Source organism: Neoarthrinium moseri (assembly GCF_022829205.1).
Source record: "Neoarthrinium moseri strain CBS 164.80 chromosome Unknown scaffold2_Wmoseri_CBS_16480, whole genome shotgun sequence".
Classification (NCBI taxonomy): Eukaryota; Fungi; Ascomycota; class Sordariomycetes; order Amphisphaeriales; family Apiosporaceae; genus Neoarthrinium; species Neoarthrinium moseri.
Genome location: NW_026055116.1, coordinates 246,325 through 265,461, shown reverse-complemented (window position 1 = coordinate 265,461; position 19,137 = coordinate 246,325). Strand labels below are relative to the sequence as shown.

Genomic DNA, 19,137 nt, shown 5'->3' with positions numbered 1-19,137 from the left:
CCCACGTACAGCTGCATAAGACCTAATGAGCACTGGGCCTGGATGCGATAGGAGACGGCACCAACACAAACATATATAGATGTGCGACCAGCGCCACCACATGCTGCTGTTTCGTCTACACCCTACTGCAATTTTCAATAGGTGACTTTGGTAAACCACACGGCCATGGCTCCGACTGAGAAGCAAGATGTCATTCCTGGGACCGATATCGTATTCAAAGAACGTCGGGAGGCTGAAGGCAGTGGCAGAGGCGAGCTTATTCTCATTCCTCAGCCCACCTCCAACAAAGATGACCCTTTAGTAAGTTAACACCCTAGGGAAGGTATACAGGATCCTGATATTGAACAAACAGAATTGGAGTCCGACATGGAAGACCATACTCATCACCAATCAATTCGTGTTCACCTTCGTGACAATTATGACACCGCTATCCATTGCACCATTGACAGTGATCTTCGAGCAAGAGTTCCAAAAGTCCTTGCCCGAGGTGAATATGCTTTTCGGCGCTGCAGCTATCACTCTGGGGTATGCCAACTTCTTAATCGTCCCTGCAGCCAATGTCTTTGGACGGCGCCCCGTATTGATCATCTGCGGTCTGATCTGCATCCTTGCCAACATATGGCAGGGTTTGGTAACCAGCTACCCGAGCTTCATCGGCGCTCGTGTAATTTCTGGTTTAGGTGCTGCCGCCAATGAGAGCCTGATGCCGATGGTCATTGCCGATGTCCTTTTTTTGCACCAGCGAGGACGGAGTATGACCTTCTACTTGTGAGTCATTCCAAAGGTTGCAACACCGCCAATTGGCAATGTCTGACATGTATGTACAGTTGGGCATACTTCATGGGTCTTTTTATCGGACCAATCATATCCGGTGCCGTCGCATCTCAGATCAACTGGAGGTGGTTTGTAAGTGTGAACCTCGTATTTGACATGCGAAAATACTAATCACACATATTAGTTCTGGGTATGCACTATCTTGCAAGTAGTGAGCTTTATCTTCGTGCTTGCGGCACACCCAGAAACCAAATACAATCGCCCTCCTGCCAGCTCGTCTGCCGTGTCAGTGGTCGAGGTGTCTCGGGCAACAGATAAGCCGGAGGAAAACCCGTCCGAGCCCGACCTTTCCCGTCTATCAACCACAACAGCTACAGCACCCCCAGTCCTTCATAGTGGACGACCTTCGAAGGAACAATTCTCTGTCATTCCTCGCGCGCGCTTTCACTATGGTACGAAATCGGTTTTCCGGGACATCATATCGCCCATTCAGATCTTGTTCTACCCAATTGTGCTCTGGGCCGCCTTCGCCATGGGCTTTGCATCGAACTCTCTACTCGCTCTGAACATTACGCAAGCGCAGGTCTTTGCAGCACCGCCGTATTTGTTTACCCCTGACCAGATCGGGTTCGTGAACTTTGCCTTCGTAGTCGGAGCGGCGATTGCCTTGGTAACAGCTGGGCCGCTTGCGGATTGGATTGCTCTACGGCGTGCCAGGAAGAATAATGGGGTGCTCGAAGCCGAATTCCGCTTGATAGCGCTCATTCCTTACCTGATTATAAGCTTGGTGGGTATGGTCATTACAGCAGTAGGGTATCAGAGAAGTTGGCCATGGCCTACCATTGTCATCGCTGGGTGAGTCAAATGGTATCCCTGGCAACTATTTGTCTAATGGTTTGCAGTTATATGCTCGTCGGAATTCAAGTCGTTGGTATCCCGAGCATTGCTATCGCTTATGCTGTGGATTGCTACAAGGCATTGCCTGGGGAGATCATGATTGCGGCTACCATTATCAAAAACACTTTTGGTGTAAGTCAAATCAGTGTTTTTTTTTGGACTATCGAAGAAATGGGATGCTGACGGGACTATAGTTTGGTATGATATTCTATTTCAACGACTGGGCAGCGAAGGATGGCTTCCTTGGCCCTATCCTTACACTCATGGCGCTCACGGTTGGCTTCTCAATTTTAGGTCTTGCTGTTTTCATCCCGTTTGGGAAGAAGTTCCGCTGCATGACCAAAGATTCCAAGCTTCACTCTCTTTAGCCCCTGAACGGATGGTGCACGTTGTTGTCATTATTCTGAAGGCTTTGGTTACGTTCTGGCGACAATGGCCACAAATTTCTAGTAGTGTATTTGAATCCTTTACTGAATTCCCCGATATATCTTCTCAAACTATGCAATATAAACATTGGGGTCTATCCAGCCCACATTATATGGCATTCCGTTTGGCTGCAGGAAAACCTGTGAGGGGCTATTGTATGGTTTTATCCCCTGCGCATCCAGTATAATTGATATATTGCTTGCTGCCATAGCAGCTTCGTTGTATCCAGGTCCATTATCCTCGTACACGGCCATGAAAGTAGCGTTGCTGAAACGAGTATCTGTTTCGCCCCACTTGATGTAGCCTGCGGGTAATATACTTGCATCAAGGTATGTGTCCAGAAAGATGCTTCGGTGGAGGGCATTCCAGGGTCGGCCAAGTGGGCATTTTCCCTGGATTGTCGTTGCAATGGACTCGTTCGCAGCGATTACCCGAGAGGATGAGATATAAACACCATACTTGTTGAGAAAAGTTGTATTGGTTCCTGGCAACAGTGAGTCGGTTGTCCAAGAGCTGGCATTACTATCACTCACCTTTCCAAGCTGTGATGCCGCCACCGCAATTCCTCAGCGCCAGAGTAGATTTCTCGATCCAAGCCGTTCCGAAGCCATACAAGAAATCAGTCTGACCGGCAATAATATTATCATAGAAAAAGGCGTTGCCAAGCTTTCCTATGTACACCGTATCCTGATAACTGTAGAAACCACAGCCATAGAATCCAGCATTGGCATAGGCAACATTCACTGCCAAGGCCGGACCGGCTGAGTACTGAGAGTATATGTTTCGGAAATCGATGTTATACGCTCGAAAGTCGTTGTTGCCAAATGGGGTGCCGTCAGGCACGGGAAACCCTGTTGGTCCTGAGCCAGTCAACGAGGCATTCCAGGTAGGTGCGATGGTCAAGACAGTGGTAATAGCATTATCGGTGATCTTCCCCGTGTTGTCGGTATTTGCAGAAGCCCACAGGACCTGGACTTGATTTCTGTGGTCCGTATCCGAATCGACTGCTCCGTATGGCGTGTCACGATGTGGGTCGTCGCTCACGCCCAGCAGAGTTAGAGGACCAGGGCGAGTGACATTAAGCTGCTCCGTATAGTTGCCTGGTGCGATCAAGATTATATGCTCAGATTCATCATCCGGCAGCGATGCAATTGCTTCTTGGATTGTCGTGAAGCTAGCTTTCGGACTATCCTTGCTGACGTAGATAGTTCCAGGGGGGCATCCAGCAAGTGGATTGCACGTCTTGCGTTGACATTCTGCGTATGTCTTCGCTGGCAGCAGACCAGTCGCGTTCTTATAGTAACTAGGAGTAGCGGACGCCAGATATAAGAGCGCGGTGGACACCGCAACAGAAGCAGCCCTCATCTTTCGATCATCAGTGCTGGCACCAGAGCATGAGCTTTCTTCTCTGGGACTCGGAACTTGAATTATCTATATACGTGGACATGTGGTTGACTGATAGGTCTAGTCGCCTCAGTATCCATTTGCTTACCCACCAAGATAGCTAGTTAATGCACAGTTTCCTAGGAAAATCCGCATTTCAAATTAGTTACCTGGGCCTTTATGCGGGGAAGACATGGGGATTGTTGGGGTAGACGCGGAGAAAGATTTTCCACGAAGCGGAAAAGGTGGGGAAGTCTCCAGTGGCTGTCTTAGTGTTGGGGAACCCCTGGCGAGACCTCGGGGGTCACAACCAGCCTTCCTCGCAGATCAATCGTCTATTATCCCGCCGTGACGGAGAGCAGAAAATGGAAGTGGAGCCGATTTCATGAGGAACACCTTGTTGTCGATAAAACATCTGTGATTTTGGAGCACCTGGTCACTGCCTTGATAGATAGTCGTTCACGTATGGCGTTTGGCCGCCACGTAGCTGCTCACCTTAGGATCGACTTGAACATGCGTTTGAAAGGTGAAAAGGCTCCAGGCTTTACAATCGAGAGCATTGTGGTAGTGATTTGGGGCTAGTGGTGTTCACAAGGTAGTAAATAATTAACCATCCACTCAGAAATGCTTGCTATATTACTGTCGCATGTTCAATCTCCGTAGCAATGCTTCATGTCTGCTTGAGCCGTTCACTTTTCCAAAACATGGCGCCAACGCCATACCCCAATGACAATCTCACATGGTTTGGTTTGCTTCATACACTGCTCCCTCAAAACCACAAGTTCCATCATGGCCACTTGTAGCTTTCTCGCCCGCCATATCCAAGGTTAGGGTCACTCCTTAACAACCATAGGAAGGATTAGTCGCCATCGTCGCCGACCTAGGAGCATCGTCAGCGTGGCCATTTAAATCATTGTCCATAGACGCTACTACTTACACGAAGGGTACCCTCGGAGGAGACACCGTGTGACCAGAATCCCTCAATGGTGGGAGAGGTGCGAGACATATTGTCATGAGTTGTCAAAAGCCAAAAGCCAAAGACAGGCTTCGCTAGAATGTCTAGCACCGCGTATGCAACGATTTCAGCATCCACGCCAACGATGCGAGCGCCATCAGCAACACCCCAAACGCTTTTGGTGGTTAGTACGATCTTCTCGGCCTGTTGGAGATGGTAGGAGCCAGCTTACATGGGGTAGATCGTCCAAAGAAGCAGGGTAAAGCCAGCAAGCAAAGAGAAGAAACGCTTCGTCTTCTGATCCTTGTTTATAACAGCTCTCGTACCATTCTGGGCAATTTGGTAGACAATCACCAAGTAGGCAATGCAGGCCCATGCATACCAGCCCCATTTCTGGCCATCACCGTGACCAAATGCCGCAAATAGGCCAGTGAGCACCATGATGAGATCAGCCACGACTGCAACTAGAATACTAGCACCGTTGAGGCCAGCCAGTAGACTCAGGTCAATCAGTAGTAAGGGAGTCGTAAGTGACCACTACAAGAAAGTCAGCCATAGACCTTTTATCTTAAAATGCAATGTTATCAAAGATTGGTATGAAGGTATACTTACATCAATATATCTAGCCCAAAAGACTTGGCGATTGAAGATGTGGGTCACGATATGCTGCTTAGTTTCCGTGACAGCGTACTGGTGGTATCCTATACCATCACCAGTTGCCATCGCAAAGTATGAAAGAAACGCAAATGTTGTAATAAATGCAGTGAGGATATGGAATAAGCGTTTTTGCTGTCGTCAAGTCAGAATTGCCATGACATGCAACCTAGCAATGTCAGTCTTACCACTGGTACTCTCATGGCCATTGCGTAAAATGCAACGGAGGACAGCCCCATCAAGACACATACAACCCTAGTTCATATAGTCAGCGTCGTCCTTCCGGAAGAAGTTCCATGATACTAACCATAATGTTCTTTTACCAGTATCATGGAGTGTCTCATAGTGTACTTCGGGAACTGTAGGAACGACGGTCGGCAATGGCGTGGGAGTCGGAATTGTTGTCGTCTTCCGGAGAACCTCCTCCACAATATTATGATCGAGATACATGCTTGCAAGTAAAATTCTCGTGATTCGTTGGTGTGTGCTTGCTATCGACGTCTGACGTGTAGTCGATAGATCAGCTGCTGAAGCTCAGCCATAGTCATAGGGGCCGACGACGTTTTAACCAAAGCTGCTGGTTCAAGCCACACGCTGCGGTTACCTGAGGCCTAAAAGTGGTGTCGTCACCTTTATGACATTAGGTAGTCTCATATCCCTGCTGCGGCACGCCTGTCCTACAGATACGCGTTTCTGATTGGCTCTAGGGTGAAACTAATGCGCCAACAAGGCAACTCTACTATTGCGGGGTAACGTGTAGATATTTCTCTGACATCAACTTTGACAACTTTAAGGTAGACTTGGTGTACGATGGCCTACGATGGGGTGCAGTTGCCTGTTCTCGATCATCCATGCGGGATCCTTGGAACGCGAGTCCACAGTCATTTGACAGGTCCGGATGCGCCGCAAGATCGAATTCCTGCTGCTATTGGGCAGGCTTGCGCCCAAAGCTGGCAAAGTATTGTAGGATGTGCATGATCATCCGCCGAGAAGACATTACCCATACCGGGAGCCTAGCTGGGGCGTTACATTCGTGGCGGGTGCGACTCCGGACATCTGGGGTTGGTTCAGTTCATCGGGTTTCACATCTTCACCTCGCGAGGCTTGCCATGAAAGACAGCTTTGAACTGGCCCTTTTCGGATTCAAGCCTTAGATGGGACCCAGAAATTGGTTTGACTTTCACTCATGCACCCGCAAGCATTGTTCGCGTTGATACTCGTGTTTGGGGAACACCGATTGTTGTAAAGGTTTGCGGAGCTAAGATCCCTGGACCCCTGTCCTCACTTCATGCATTACACAGATTGTACGACTGGGTAACGTCAGAATAAGCCAAGTCCTCCTACCCCGTCACCTCGTAGGTCTTACAACTTCGATTCCATGTGTGGCTCACCATCCTGCCACACTCCAAACCTCGGCGCTACATACTTGCATGTAGGCACAAGACCAGCTTGACTGCTATGCCCGAAGCTCCTTATGATAGCTGTACCAATGAGGTAGGCGAATGTATATCCATTTCTTTCAGTCCTAGTATGAGTCCTAGTTTCACTTTACCCGAAGTACACTGAGGACCTTCCACGTCTGAGGCTTCCATGATACGTGGTTGACCAGTATGGTGACACTAGAGGTGCACGTAGCAGCTGGCAGCTTCTGCGGAGTTTGTGTGTATATAGTCACCAGACTATTGGCATGATCAACAGGCCAAACGTTTGACTGAGCTGCATATTCGTCGAGAGAGCACCGATCAGATATCTGTCTATGTTATTAACCACATTCACCCATCCACCCGTAAGCCATCTATTACAATCTCCAGACAACGTCATACGGTCGACGAGACTAAACTTTTATCACTGAATTGAGTTGATTGTTTACTGTCTTGGTCAGGCTTTAACTTTCACAGCTAGGTCAAATTGTAGGAAACTACTTATACATCGTTCCACCCGAAACAAATGTCTTCAGTCTTCCGGCACTATCATGGACTTAATTCGACAATTATACGACTCAATAAGAAGGTATATCCCTGGCAACAGTGATAGACGGATGTGTACGTCCTGTTTCTGATGATGTTGGGGTTATATGGTCGTATCTGGGCAGCCCTTCTACCGATTGCATTTAAGGCCTCCGAGGCAAGCTCTTGAAATCAGTAATTATGAACCGGCCCTTGGCCAATTTGAGCTCATTTATATCACAACTTACCTGTACGCACGCCCTCTCAGAAATTGTGTTTCCGAGCCGACCATCCGTACTAGAAATGTGCAGGGAGTTGCACTGATACCTACCTATGTAACTTTACCATTGAATATGTACATACTTCCGAATGCCGCGTAGGACAGTTAATCGCCTGTGCCCGCAGAAGTACTCTCATCAGAAGTGATTCCCGTGTTAGAATTTAAAAATAATTAATAATGAGAAATTACTTCATAGACCAGTAGGCATTGATGACCAACGGAAAACGCGTCGAGGTCAAGGAGCACACCTGGAGTGCAGTGAGTGGCGCTGGAACGGTCCATTAATTATAACTCACACCAAAGAGAGGGAGAGAGGGACCTTGGAGGCACATGCTGGTGCCAGTACTATGCAATCACGTCTTCCAAATCTTCCGGCGCAATACAGGAGTAATTATTCACAGGTTCTCTCCCGCTGCAGGGGGAGTGAATTGGGAACTCGTGTAGACTCAGACCAGTCATTAGCAGTCTTACATTGACACCGTAGGAACATACATGATATAATATGGTGTAGGTCAGTCGAGTTTCAAGGTACGACTTGGAGCTGGGCAAATGGGCGACCAAAGAGCCACTCACTCCGTTTTAGCCAACAGCCAGCAAGGACATGCACACTGGTGCTTCAAGTTCCCGTGCCAACGTACATTCTATGGGGTTGGTCACTGAAGGAGCATGGTTTGTATCATCCACTGCATTCTCCTCTGCTCCACATCCTCTATCTACACCTGGGCTTGGGTCCTAGCCCAGCCGACATATCCTGCATCGTCACATACGTACATAGCAGGGGTGTTCTTGTAACCACCATCTTCCTGTCCTTCCTTCCGTGAGTCATCCGCCTGGGTTCATCCATCCACGCACGCTTGGTGCCTTCCAAAACTAAGCATGCCAACATCTGGAGGTATCAACGCTCCACGTCAACCAAGTGAGCACCAACAAGCTCTCTACAGAGAGGGGTGTCGAGTTGTCAAACTTCCATCCCGTCAGGAACAGATGTGCCTGCGTTTTGCCAGCCAAGAAGCCAGCAAGCTAGGACACAGAGAAATTAAATAATGACAGCCAGCAATTCCTTCCAAGGTCTGGTATCAAAACGATAGCCGTAAATTGAAGGGAAAGGGCGATCGAGAAATAGAAATTATCGACATGAATAAGCAGATCGCTATGTTCAAAGACACAGGGCTAGACACGTAGATTCGGGTATCCGGATATCAAGGTCGCGTCAGTCGAGGCTCGGAATCGAATATCGAAGGGCTGAAATGGTAGAACGCCAAAATTTTCAGAAAAAAGAAACCAAGAAAAAAAGGTTGCGAGCGAGTGTCGAGAAAGTCTAAGGTGTCGTTTCGGGGTTCATTAAGGGTTGTCAAATCCAGTTTGGAGTCGACTGTGCATGGGCCTACGCGCAAATCCTCAGGATGGGACAGCTGCGGCGTCAACAAATTAGTACGCTTGCCCTGGGACAGGCTTCCTGCCGATCGGTCCTTGAGGGGGTCCTCGCTGTTGCTGAGGAGGCGAGCTGCCGCTAGCTGGGTTCATAGGGCTGAGGCCGGGCGGGCTGCGGCGACCGTTCGCGCTGCTTTGGCTGTACCCTCGCTGCCGAGGGCCGGGAGATTGTGATCGTGGGCCGGGGCCGGGGCTCATCGCTCTGGGTCCGGGAGACTGCGGTCTGCCATGGGGACCCTGGGGTCGGCCCATACCTGCTGGTGACTGAGGTCTCATCATGGCGGGTGACTGTGGGCGCCCATTGACCATAGGCCGCATCGGAGATTCTGGGCGAGGTCCACCTTGAGGGGTCATGGGGCGTTGTCCAGGCGGGAAGTTAGGCCCAGGGCCGCGAGGGGGGCCACGAGGAGGGCCACGAGGTCCACTGGGGTTCACGGGGGGGCCATTGCGGGTTCCTGGGGGGCCAGCCGGGCGCGGCTTCACAGGGCGTGTTGAGAGACAAGTTCGAGGACAGACACCTTGCTGGGAGCGGTCCAGACGAATGCAAAGAGCCTGGTTCTATTTAGCTTGATATTCAGTTTGAAACGTGGAACGGACAATACTCACCCAGCCGTCGTCGTACTCATGCAGAAGTCTCACCAGTTGACCGGTTCGTAGCTCAAGCTCATCGTCCAGGGAAGGCTTGAAATCCAGTTGCACACGGTGCACAGTGGTCTGAGGAGGACCCCCGGCAGCCGCAATCGCAGCTGCGCTGTTTGAAGGAGCAGGCGACTGGTCAGCATCCACAGACGTCATGCTGAACTCGGTGCCGGCAGGGCTACCGGGCACAGGAACCGGGCCAAGGGCGTCAACAGCACGACTCGTCATGGTCAGATCGAGAGCCTGCGGAGCATTCTGCCTCGTCGACTGCTTACGTGTGAGCGCGACACCGGCGGCGGCGCCGGCACCAGCAGCGACAGCAGTACCAATGTGGGAAGTCTCAGGAGAGTCGGTCGTCTGGGCCATGCCAACAACATTTTCGGGGGCGTCAAACGGATTAGCATGCGCCGGGCCAGCGACAGATCGCTCATCGAGGCGCTCGGCATTATTGCCGAACGGGTTCTCTTGGTGGTTGCTCTGGCTGGTCATAGGGCGCTCCCATGGACTATTGCCGACAGCACGAGCAGACTGTGCATTGCCGCCAGTAGGGCCCAAGGCCAGAGCCATGGCAGCGCCTTTGCTGGAGCGCCTCTCGCCGAAGTTTGGCATGAACTGGGTCACGGGGCGAAGGCTCAAGCGAGGTGCCGTGGCAGTGGTTCGAGTGGTCAAAACAGATGCGCGACGATTCACGGCAGCAGTAGCCATAGGTACACCGCCCATGGACCCATTGATCTTCTCGTCATCGGCGATGCGCTCCTTTTCCAATTGCTTTCTGCGCTTGTTGAACAAGAACCATGCCGCGAGAGCAATCAGCAGAAGCCCGCCGAGCACGCCGATGGCGATCCCTGCCTTGGTTCCACTGTTGCTGCCGCTGTCTGAGCTCGACTCCGTCGCGGTCGAAGAAGTGGAGGCCCCTGCAGCAGACGTGCTGGCGAACGATCCCCCGGTTGTGGCAGTAGCCTTGGAGGATGTCGCATGGCTGGTAGCGAGAGCGAGAGTCGAGTCATCACTGAGATTCGCGGTTGTCGATGCGACCACTGATTCGGGCAGCGAGGTTTCGCTGGGTGCAACAGCCAGAACAGTTGTGGGACTTGTCGCGCCGGCATTCGAGGTCACCTTGGCCGGACTAGCAGTGGTAGTGGCAGGTGCATCGTCGTTGTTGCCGCCGACAACTGTCGAATAGCCTCCAATCTCCCCCTCGAACGTTGCCGACATGGTGGTGAAGATAGTCTGAACGACGGTGGAAGGGCCGTTTGCCTTCTGTTGCAGTGTCTGCGCCACGCCCGCTACGCCTTTCGTAAGCTCATCCCAGGCATCATTGAGCAGGTCCCTCCGGTGGAGGTGTTGGTGGTGACGGTTCGGCATGTTTGTATTATGTATTTTGCGTCGTACTGCGTCTTTCGATTACGGTAGAATTACAGAGTCTGCTGAGCAAAGAGTTGGAGGTCGTGGCACCTCAACAACTCATCTGCCGTGATGGACCGCCTGATCTTCCCTAAAATTGTTGCCCGAAGATGGCAAAATGTGTGGTTGTGACTCGGGGGGTGTGAATGAATGTAGCACGCTCAAGAGCGTTGTTGTCGATTGCGGATTGCGCGATGTGATGTGAGACGTAGGGGAATTATCTGAGTTCCCAGTCAAAATGAGCGTCAGGGGACACGCTTGGTCTGGTCGGATTCGGCGGGAAATTATTGACCGGCAAGGTGTCGTGGAGGTGATTTTCGAATGAATGGGCGGATCGTCGAGATGATCCGGCAGCGAGGTAGAAAAGAATGGAATGAGAATGGGCTTGCGATAGCAGACCAGATTCTCGGGTGGGAGGGGTGGAAGGGAAGGGCTGCAGGAGGGCTGGAGGCCGTGGGTGCAGGTGCCGTTAGGTTACGACGACGGAACGGTGAGAGGGAAAAGGAAGCAGAAGGGTGTGAGAGAGAGCGTGTGCGAGAGACAGCGCGAGGGAGAAAATGGCATCGGGCTGTGATGAATGCAGACTGGACTGGGGTGGGAGAGGGGGAGGCCCGGGAGGGAATGCAGCCAATGCAGCATGGGACCGGGGTCTGTGGATACGGGCGTGGTCCTTAAACGCTCGACGATGGCTTCGACCAACCGAACCCCTAAAAAAAAGGGCTCTAAAAGTAGCTAGTGACCTCTGCCCGAATGACGAGAAAGAACACCTTACTGCGGAACCGTTTGGTTCAATCGACTTTGTTCACGCAGGTGGTTGAGGCGACTCACGCGAAGAGAGCAGTGACCGGCAACAATCGCGCGCGCGGATATTCGGAACTGCGCGTCGTGGATCACGACCATCGTACCATCAAATGTTTTGGTGTTGAACCTGCCCTGCCCAATCAGATCGGATGTTTCTGGCCTGGACTGCCCGCCATCCCCTAAATGTTCACGGCTCCATGCTAATACATAGCAGACACACGGCCACCGCTTCTACTGCTCTACTTTTCTCCTTCAGTGTCTTGCATGGGGAAAGAAAAGGTCTTAACATAGAGCCTAGGTCCAATCAAGACCACGATCGTCGCCGACGGCCATTCAGATTCGTCCCAAGAGCCTGCCAGAGCCTGGGCATCGTCGATGGCGGCGTGGGTTTTCTGGCAGCTCAACGTCGAACGGCGCTGGCAGTTGGACCCAGTCAGCCAGTCAGCAGTCAGCCATGCCCCGAGCCAGCGTCGCAATGTTGATCGGTGGCCCCAGCGGCCCTAGTCAGGAACGGCAGGCACCATCATCCCAGGTTGCCAGGTACGGAGGCCCGCTGATTGGCTGCTAAGTCCAGGGGAAGATGCGCCGGCCCAGGAGCTTAGACGAGATTGCAACATGGCTGGCTGTCAGGGGCCTTCTATTCGCTGTTTGGCCCAGCCTAAGCTGTTCGTCACCTCCGTCGGTAGGTACCAAAATAGCCTACCAATCTTGGAACCAGTCCAAGTACCGCCGTCACATCGCTCGCCATCCTGCCTGCCATCCTGCCATCCTGTCCCGACTTGCCTCTCTCCTCTCTGTTCTACGAAGTCCTTCCAGAATGCGGGCGGCCGGTTCCTTTCGTTTGCGTGGCTTCGGGGCTGAGCACACCTTCGCGTGCGCCGACGTGCCACCTCCGGCCTTCTAGATGAACTTTAATTGATGGCGGCAGAGAATGCTGCATAAACCGGGTTGATGTGCCTTCCATGGGACGTTGCTGCACGCGATACCATACACCGGCCACGCAGCTATGTGCGAATAGAAAAGCGCGACGACGATCAGTGCAATCCTGTGACCGAGCTGCCAATAGCGGGCTGCCCAGCATTTCCCTCGCCGCTGTCGTTCTCATCAAACGACATTCATGCCCGACCCTTGACTACCATACCAGAATACTGTTCGTCCCATCTTTTGATTGCAGGCCAAGCAAGTAAGCTTTCACGAGCTACTTAGTGATCCTAGCGCTGGTTGGCCCGGCCCCTCATCCTAAAAGGCCGATCAACATTTCCACCACAGCCGGGGTGACATCGCTTGCGCTTCTACGGCATGGTTCCCACATGCACTGAACCTACACGGAGCACACGCTGGCACGATGCTCAGAGACGCCTCTGCAGAATGATGTCGCGTGGGAACGTGGCACTTCAGGCTCCCGTGTCTGTTGTTTTCTCGTTGATGACGAAAGTACTAGTCAAAGAGGCAACAAGCCGCTTATCCTGTGTCTTCCATGGTCGCCCGTTTGCTGGATACCGATCGGTTGATCCACAAGGCTGGGCTGACGCTTTGCTCTCCAGCCAGGTGGTAAGTTTGCTCACCAAGTGGTCCCAGAGGAGCCTGAACGGCACGTTGAAGCGATTTCTCGGCTCCTGAACCACCAGCCGCTTGTAGTTGCCCTCGCCTTTTTGCTTCTGCCAGAGATTGCATGCACGGGAGAGCACGCCGCAGCAGTATCTATTACTGAACATTGCTCAATGCCTGCGGCTCAAGATGAGCTATGTTTCGCAATGAATCCGCTCAGCCCATCTCATTTCCTGACCTCGGCACGTTCTGCCCTTCTCAAATGTTCCCACCAGCTTGCGTGGCTTTGCGGGCACGTGCTTCGCGCCCTGTCTTCCCATAACCTGCGTCGGTTCAGCAACAAACGACAATTGAACATTTCAAGTAACAGTGAACCAGCTTGCCGGAAGCGAGTGCGCATTGTTCTTGCCACTCCGGTTTCCGACAAAGGGTAGCTCGTGTTCGGCCGCCCATGGCTATGGTACATTCCCTTCTTGGATGTGCTCCGGCACCACTTGGTGGGGATGGACGCATTGTGTTGGTTAATGCTTGTCGAACCCATAATTTTACGGTAAGATGACACCTCACGGAGGTATTTGTGAGGAATAGTGTCCTGGAATTTCAATCTGAGATGACTCGGCATCCTCATGGACGCCCGTAGACGTTCATTATGACCAATATCCAATCAAAACTCTTACGTTGAGCAGTTCGGCTCCCTCCTTTTGATATTGAAAGCCAGAGGCTCTGGCCACATTGAACTCCAAGACCACGTAGCCATCACTGAGTTGTATATTATTTCTTGTCAAAACCATAGCCGAACCCGCAAGGCAGGACAGGTTAGAGGTACTCTTTCCAACTGCGAAGATAGCAGTGCCCAAGGTGAATGTCTATAATATTGGAATTGCCCAGGACTATCGTTGTTGAATCGCGCACTACGGATTACAATGTACTGGAGTTGCTATGTTTCTGAGCAGGTACTCAGGAGCCCTTCAGTCGTCGTATCGGGCGGAGTTGTTCGTCATTGGCTGTAGGGAGGCACATCTTGGTTGGTGGTGAGAAAAACTTCATGGGGGACAAGTCGCGTCTCTACTTACTCTGATGGAGGACGTCCTATTCTATTATGCAACCGCATCAGATAATTTGCCCTCCGTGCAACTTCACGTGTCAGCATGTCAAGGAGCGGTCCCCAAATATCAAGATGAGCGGGTTGATGCACGGCTTGAGACACCTCGTGAGCAATCTGAATACCATGCCGCCTCGAGACCTGCGATATAATGTTTGGCTCTGACGCCCTGTCCTTCAAAAGTAGCCGTGGCGGCACGCTTTGGAGCCATTTCCAGCATCCTCGACTTCTTTCAAGACTTAGTGAAACCATCCAAGCGATTGACTACGGTTTTTGTCGGGGGTTTTATTCAATTACTCTTGCAAGTGATTACCAAACTTGGATTCAGAAATGATTGACGCGTGTAGCTAGCCAGTGACAACCAGTGGCAACACATATATCCTTCGTGACACCAACGTAGCCTCGGCGGTGCGTTGAAATGCGGCACAACTGTACCTGCGGGATCGATCGGTATCTATCTTGGGGACGTATTCTTTCTTACATATGTATGAAGAACGGCGAACATCTGAAGAGCAAGCGACCGGTGCATGCACTTTCAGAGGCACCGATGATTTAATCAGGCTATGGCCTTCTTTTAAAATGAGGGTGATGTTCCGCCAAGCCGGAAATGGTCAACTTCACTAGAATGAACTTCGTCCTACATTACTTGATAAGCAGGTCGATAGATGCATGTGGCTTAGTGACGGCCAGTTGAAGTAATCAGAAGTTCAGCGAAAGTTCTCCACTTTGTTCTCGTTATGAGAAGGAAATATTTTTCTTCAATTTTTTTCCCTCTCGCAGACCATATTTCCCCCCAACCACAAGTCAATGGGCGGTGTGAACCTCGCGCTCTCCAGTGATGCAGTCCAAACGCCACGTCGAACTGTGCAACTTGGTTCCGGTTTGAAGTTGAATCTGAGTAATATTCGGACTGCCCACGCGGTGGAAGCAGTGCTCGACATGTTCCACGGATCTTGATTGACTATCCAGAATATACGGACTGTTCCTTCTGGCCCGCACTTGTTTGGACCATATGTACGTGCAGTGTTGATAGTGGAAAGTACCGTTGGTGTAGATGATTTTGTAGTTCCCAAGCCGTGCTTCAGCTTCAGTCAACTGATTTTTCCCTTCCAGATCCCAGAAAAATGAGAAATTATTTTCCCGCAAGAACCGATCCGACAGTTCTTTGTCATAGCATGGCGGATGGACCCAGCCTGACATCATGAGATCGAAGACGCAGCCGTTTTGCCGTGCTTGCTCTGGTGTCCGTCCGCATTCGCCCATACTAGATGAACTTGGCATACGCGGGGAGAACATGGCGCTGATGGCAGACCCGAGCCCGAAAACAAGGAGTATGGTAGCTAATACAATGGCTATGGCTCGATATTGCCATAGTTGGATCAAGTGATGGCGGTTGTGTTCTTCTGCCTTCTCGTGGTTGTAGTCGAATTCGGAGCAGAGATGCAAATCATCACGGTCACGATCCCCTGAGTAGGGCTCAGGGTCGCTTTCAGTATCATGTCGTGTCAGAAAAGCATTTTCTTCCTCCATCTGTGTCGTTTGTTAATAGAGATGGCCATGCTATTGTGCTGACACATGTCACTTACTATTGTTGTACTCCCAGCAGTTACACACTTGGATAGCAACAACTCGATGAATGAGGAGTGACAATTAGAAGAATATGCTTTGGTTTCTCGAACTTCCAAATTTTGAAGCAGTTTACAAGTCAAGAGGCCAACGTGTACTGGATGGGTGGACTAAACCCTATCCTCATACAGTTTTTCTGGGCGGCTACGACAGCGAAGCGTACTAGAACCTCATAAGGCCGTTCCCTGTTAATACAGTGCATAGTTGCTGGTCAACAAAGCTGCAACAGTGGGGTGGTATACTGACACACTCCGAATCATGCTCGTTCTGGTTTGCTACGGCCTGCGACCTCCACCCTGGCACAATCACTTTGGACAACCGTCAAGAGCGATTTTATCCTGAATCAATCAAGGTGGGTTTGCAACGCTACTTTTGTTATTCATTGTAGAGATTTTGGACCAATGAGATCCCTCCGCTAGGGCTTCGCTCACCCCTTGTAAATGCTACATGCGAATCTCTTCTATGCGTGGAAAGAAGCTGAGTCCGTATAATGGATTTAGCGGTAACGGAAAATCGCAAGGGCATCTGTCCAGGAAGCAATTGGCTTACAGACCCCTGCCCCTCTTTGCTCGCTGACCCATGTCATCTCTACCCCTACGAATCTTTGAGGTGGACAATGCCCCCAGAAAGCTAACTCAGCAGCCCAAACTGCAACGCATGCTATATTGCGGTTCACCCGAATTCGTTTAGATAAAAACACGTCGAGATCTTGCAATATCCATCAATCTATCGTCATCACCATCTGACTTCTTGACTTCACCTCACGCTTCACAACTCACTCTAGACTCACACCAGTCAAATCAACTTTCAACATGCAGTTTTCCGTCGCCGTCCTCGCTCTCTTTGGAACTCTTGCAGTTGCCAATCCGTTCTATCCGAACCTCTCCCTTCGCAGTTGCTCCTGCGAGGAGACTCCATGCTGCGAGGTTGAAGGCTGCTGCTACCCTTGCAGGGAAGGCTCCGATGCCGACTGCGCCCCTGAAGTATGTCTGTGCCCTTCACACAATACTGCATGTCTAACCATACTTTCAGGTTACTGAGCGATCGCTTGTTGATGTCGTAGTGTAAGGGGAGCATTATGGTATGGACATAGAATCTCCGCCATAGGCATTGTAGGAATTTGAACCCCACGAAATCAAGAGCGACATTAACCTGCGCTTAGATGTCCAAGCCTGCTCGTCAAATTATGAGCATCGCATTTGTGTAGTTCGCAATGCTTTCAAAGCTAGTCATGGCACTCACTCTCATTTCAAAGGCTGCCCTATGAGCAAGGATACTATTGCTTTATAATGTCTTCCAGTCGACTTTATCAGATCGAATATAAGACTTATCAATATGCCCTGTCAGTCTTCGTGAATCAAAATATCTTGTAAGCTGAGCTGTTAGTGTATCGTGGCTTTTGCTTTACGGCGCTACACAATAGTCAATGGCCTGATACCATTTCTGGTGTTTGTTCCATGATCTCATTCTGTTGTCTCAGGCCTAGGATATTCGGACAATGATATATGCCCTTGTACAACCTTTCTTGGAGAGAGGTACATTGAAGCCTAAATTACTGTGTAAAAGAGTTATTTTACGTGTTAGGACAAGTTGCATTCTTATAGATGAGTACTGCTTTACAAATATTGCATATGAGATGCTTTCTGAAACTTTTTTTTTGGTCATCTTTCATATAATTCATGATATTTAATAACGTATATATGGTTATACACGGGACAGGCTTGGTTGACGTGCAGGAACACCCAACGAGTCTTACCTCAGATGGCGTGACGAGGGACTACACTTGAGAGAATTTTCTGCAGGGATGCGTTTGATTAGTGATTTAAACATTGCCAGTAAGAAGTGGCCATAAGTAGAAATACATTAGCAAGTAAATAGAAACCCTCAGATGTCTCCCCTCCATTCTGCGCCAGAACCTGGCAGTGAGACTTGAAATTGAAGCATTGCAGGATGTTTTCCTTCGCGAGACCCTACAGAGCTTCCATCACCCATTTCTATCAGAAGCTGAACGGTAACAGTCCATACCGGAATGAACTGCAAGACGAAAGGGATGAGTTAGTAGTTGGAACGCCTTCCCGGCACCTCGCCGTCCTTTACACTATAGTAGCATTTCTACTTCTTACACAGCTCTTCCTTTTTACTGGCACACGTTTGGAACAGGAGAAAAGTCCTCTTGGGTCCTACGAGAGAGGATTCAAGACCGAAATACGTATAGTTACCTAGTCCAGCCAATCCTTTCCCTACCTCTTTCTGATTATATACTGATTCAACGTTCAGTTCCGGACCGGAATACACTAGCACTCCACAAGGTCAAGTTCTACGGGGGAATTGTTTTCGATGAGAATGGCACCGTGTCTCTCAGTCATAAGGCTGGTGAGCCTGATTACTTTGGAACTCCGAGCCTAGAGACGGAAAAGACTTGGGAAGCACTTCTGAGAAGTTCGTCTCACTTCCCGAGACCTGACGTTTGGCGAAATGGAAGACTGACTAGTCCCCATAGATCGATTCATCAAAGTAGATCCGAATGACTGGCCGGTGGAGGCTAGACAGCTCTCTAAACAGGACTTAGTCCAAGGCTCCTGGCGCTTAGAGTCAGTTAATATTTTCCCTGTACATTAAACAAATATACTAACGTGTCATGTTATCTTTACAGAACAAGTGGCTTACATGCACTTCACTGCTTGGTAAATTTTATTCTTTTTAATCGCCAGAGCCCTCAAACTGACGAAATCAGAACTACATTAGGAAATCTCTTGCACCTCAGTACTACACTTCATATAGAGATTCGCCAGACAGAGATCCGAAAAGGCTCTCTCATTCGGAACATCTAAGTGAGCTAGAATGCTGAGCAATATTCCAAGATCATACGAAAAGGTCTAACAAGTGAACTCATCCCAGAGCATTGTTTGGAGCAGATCCGGCAAGATCTCATGTGCCACCTTGATATGACACCCACACCAAGAACTTGGCGGGCAGCGCCAGCTGGGACACATGGGAATGGCATGTTTCATGCAGACACCGACCAGTGGCATATTTGCAGAAGCTTTGAATCGATGCGATCATGGATGTATCCTTTCCAGGAGTTTCATGATGGTCCTAACGGATAGGACTTTGGAAGATTCATACAGCATCTTAGTAAAGCAGAAATCTGACTATTCTCATCATATCTCCGAGTTGTGATTCACTCCCAAAGAGTATTCTAGGGAGAGATTATGAATCCCTAGTATTCAAGTTATGAGCAAGTAGCCCATTAATGCCGTCCTTCTTTCTT

General features: G+C 50.3%; 5 protein-coding genes across 5 annotated transcripts; 2 read left to right on the top strand and 3 right to left on the bottom strand.

Annotated features, from left to right (window-relative positions):
* Window positions 1–165: 165 nt before the first annotated feature.
* On the top strand, window positions 166–2,039 carry JN550_000836 (uncharacterized protein; the record flags this gene model as incomplete). The annotated part of the gene is made up of 6 exons (XM_049320321.1): window positions 166–300; window positions 353–768; window positions 828–906; window positions 959–1,629; window positions 1,677–1,803; window positions 1,866–2,039. The coding sequence occupies 6 exons, from the start codon at window positions 166–168 to the stop codon at window positions 2,037–2,039; spliced, it is 1,602 nt and encodes a 533-aa protein (XP_049176742.1).
* Window positions 2,040–2,168: 129 nt separating this feature from the next.
* On the bottom strand, window positions 2,169–3,462 carry JN550_000835 (uncharacterized protein; the record flags this gene model as incomplete). Its single annotated transcript, XM_049320310.1, has 2 exons — window positions 2,169–2,581; window positions 2,631–3,462. The coding sequence occupies 2 exons, from the start codon at window positions 3,460–3,462 to the stop codon at window positions 2,169–2,171; spliced, it is 1,245 nt and encodes a 414-aa protein (XP_049176741.1).
* Window positions 3,463–4,339: 877 nt separating this feature from the next.
* JN550_000834 (uncharacterized protein) lies at window positions 4,340–5,539 on the bottom strand (the record flags this gene model as incomplete). Its single annotated transcript, XM_049320298.1, has 6 exons — window positions 4,340–4,360; window positions 4,418–4,610; window positions 4,668–4,972; window positions 5,048–5,224; window positions 5,278–5,344; window positions 5,397–5,539. The coding sequence occupies 6 exons, from the start codon at window positions 5,537–5,539 to the stop codon at window positions 4,340–4,342; spliced, it is 906 nt and encodes a 301-aa protein (XP_049176740.1).
* A 3,204-nt stretch (window positions 5,540–8,743) lies between these two features.
* On the bottom strand, window positions 8,744–10,750 carry JN550_000833 (uncharacterized protein; the record flags this gene model as incomplete). The annotated part of the gene is made up of 2 exons (XM_049320287.1): window positions 8,744–9,298; window positions 9,353–10,750. 2 exons carry the CDS (start codon window positions 10,748–10,750, stop codon window positions 8,744–8,746), a joined length of 1,953 nt encoding a protein of 650 aa, XP_049176739.1.
* A 5,928-nt stretch (window positions 10,751–16,678) lies between these two features.
* On the top strand, window positions 16,679–16,934 carry JN550_000832 (uncharacterized protein; the record flags this gene model as incomplete). Its single annotated transcript, XM_049320276.1, has 2 exons — window positions 16,679–16,849; window positions 16,899–16,934. 2 exons carry the CDS (start codon window positions 16,679–16,681, stop codon window positions 16,932–16,934), a joined length of 207 nt encoding a protein of 68 aa, XP_049176738.1.
* Window positions 16,935–19,137: the final 2,203 nt, after the last annotated feature.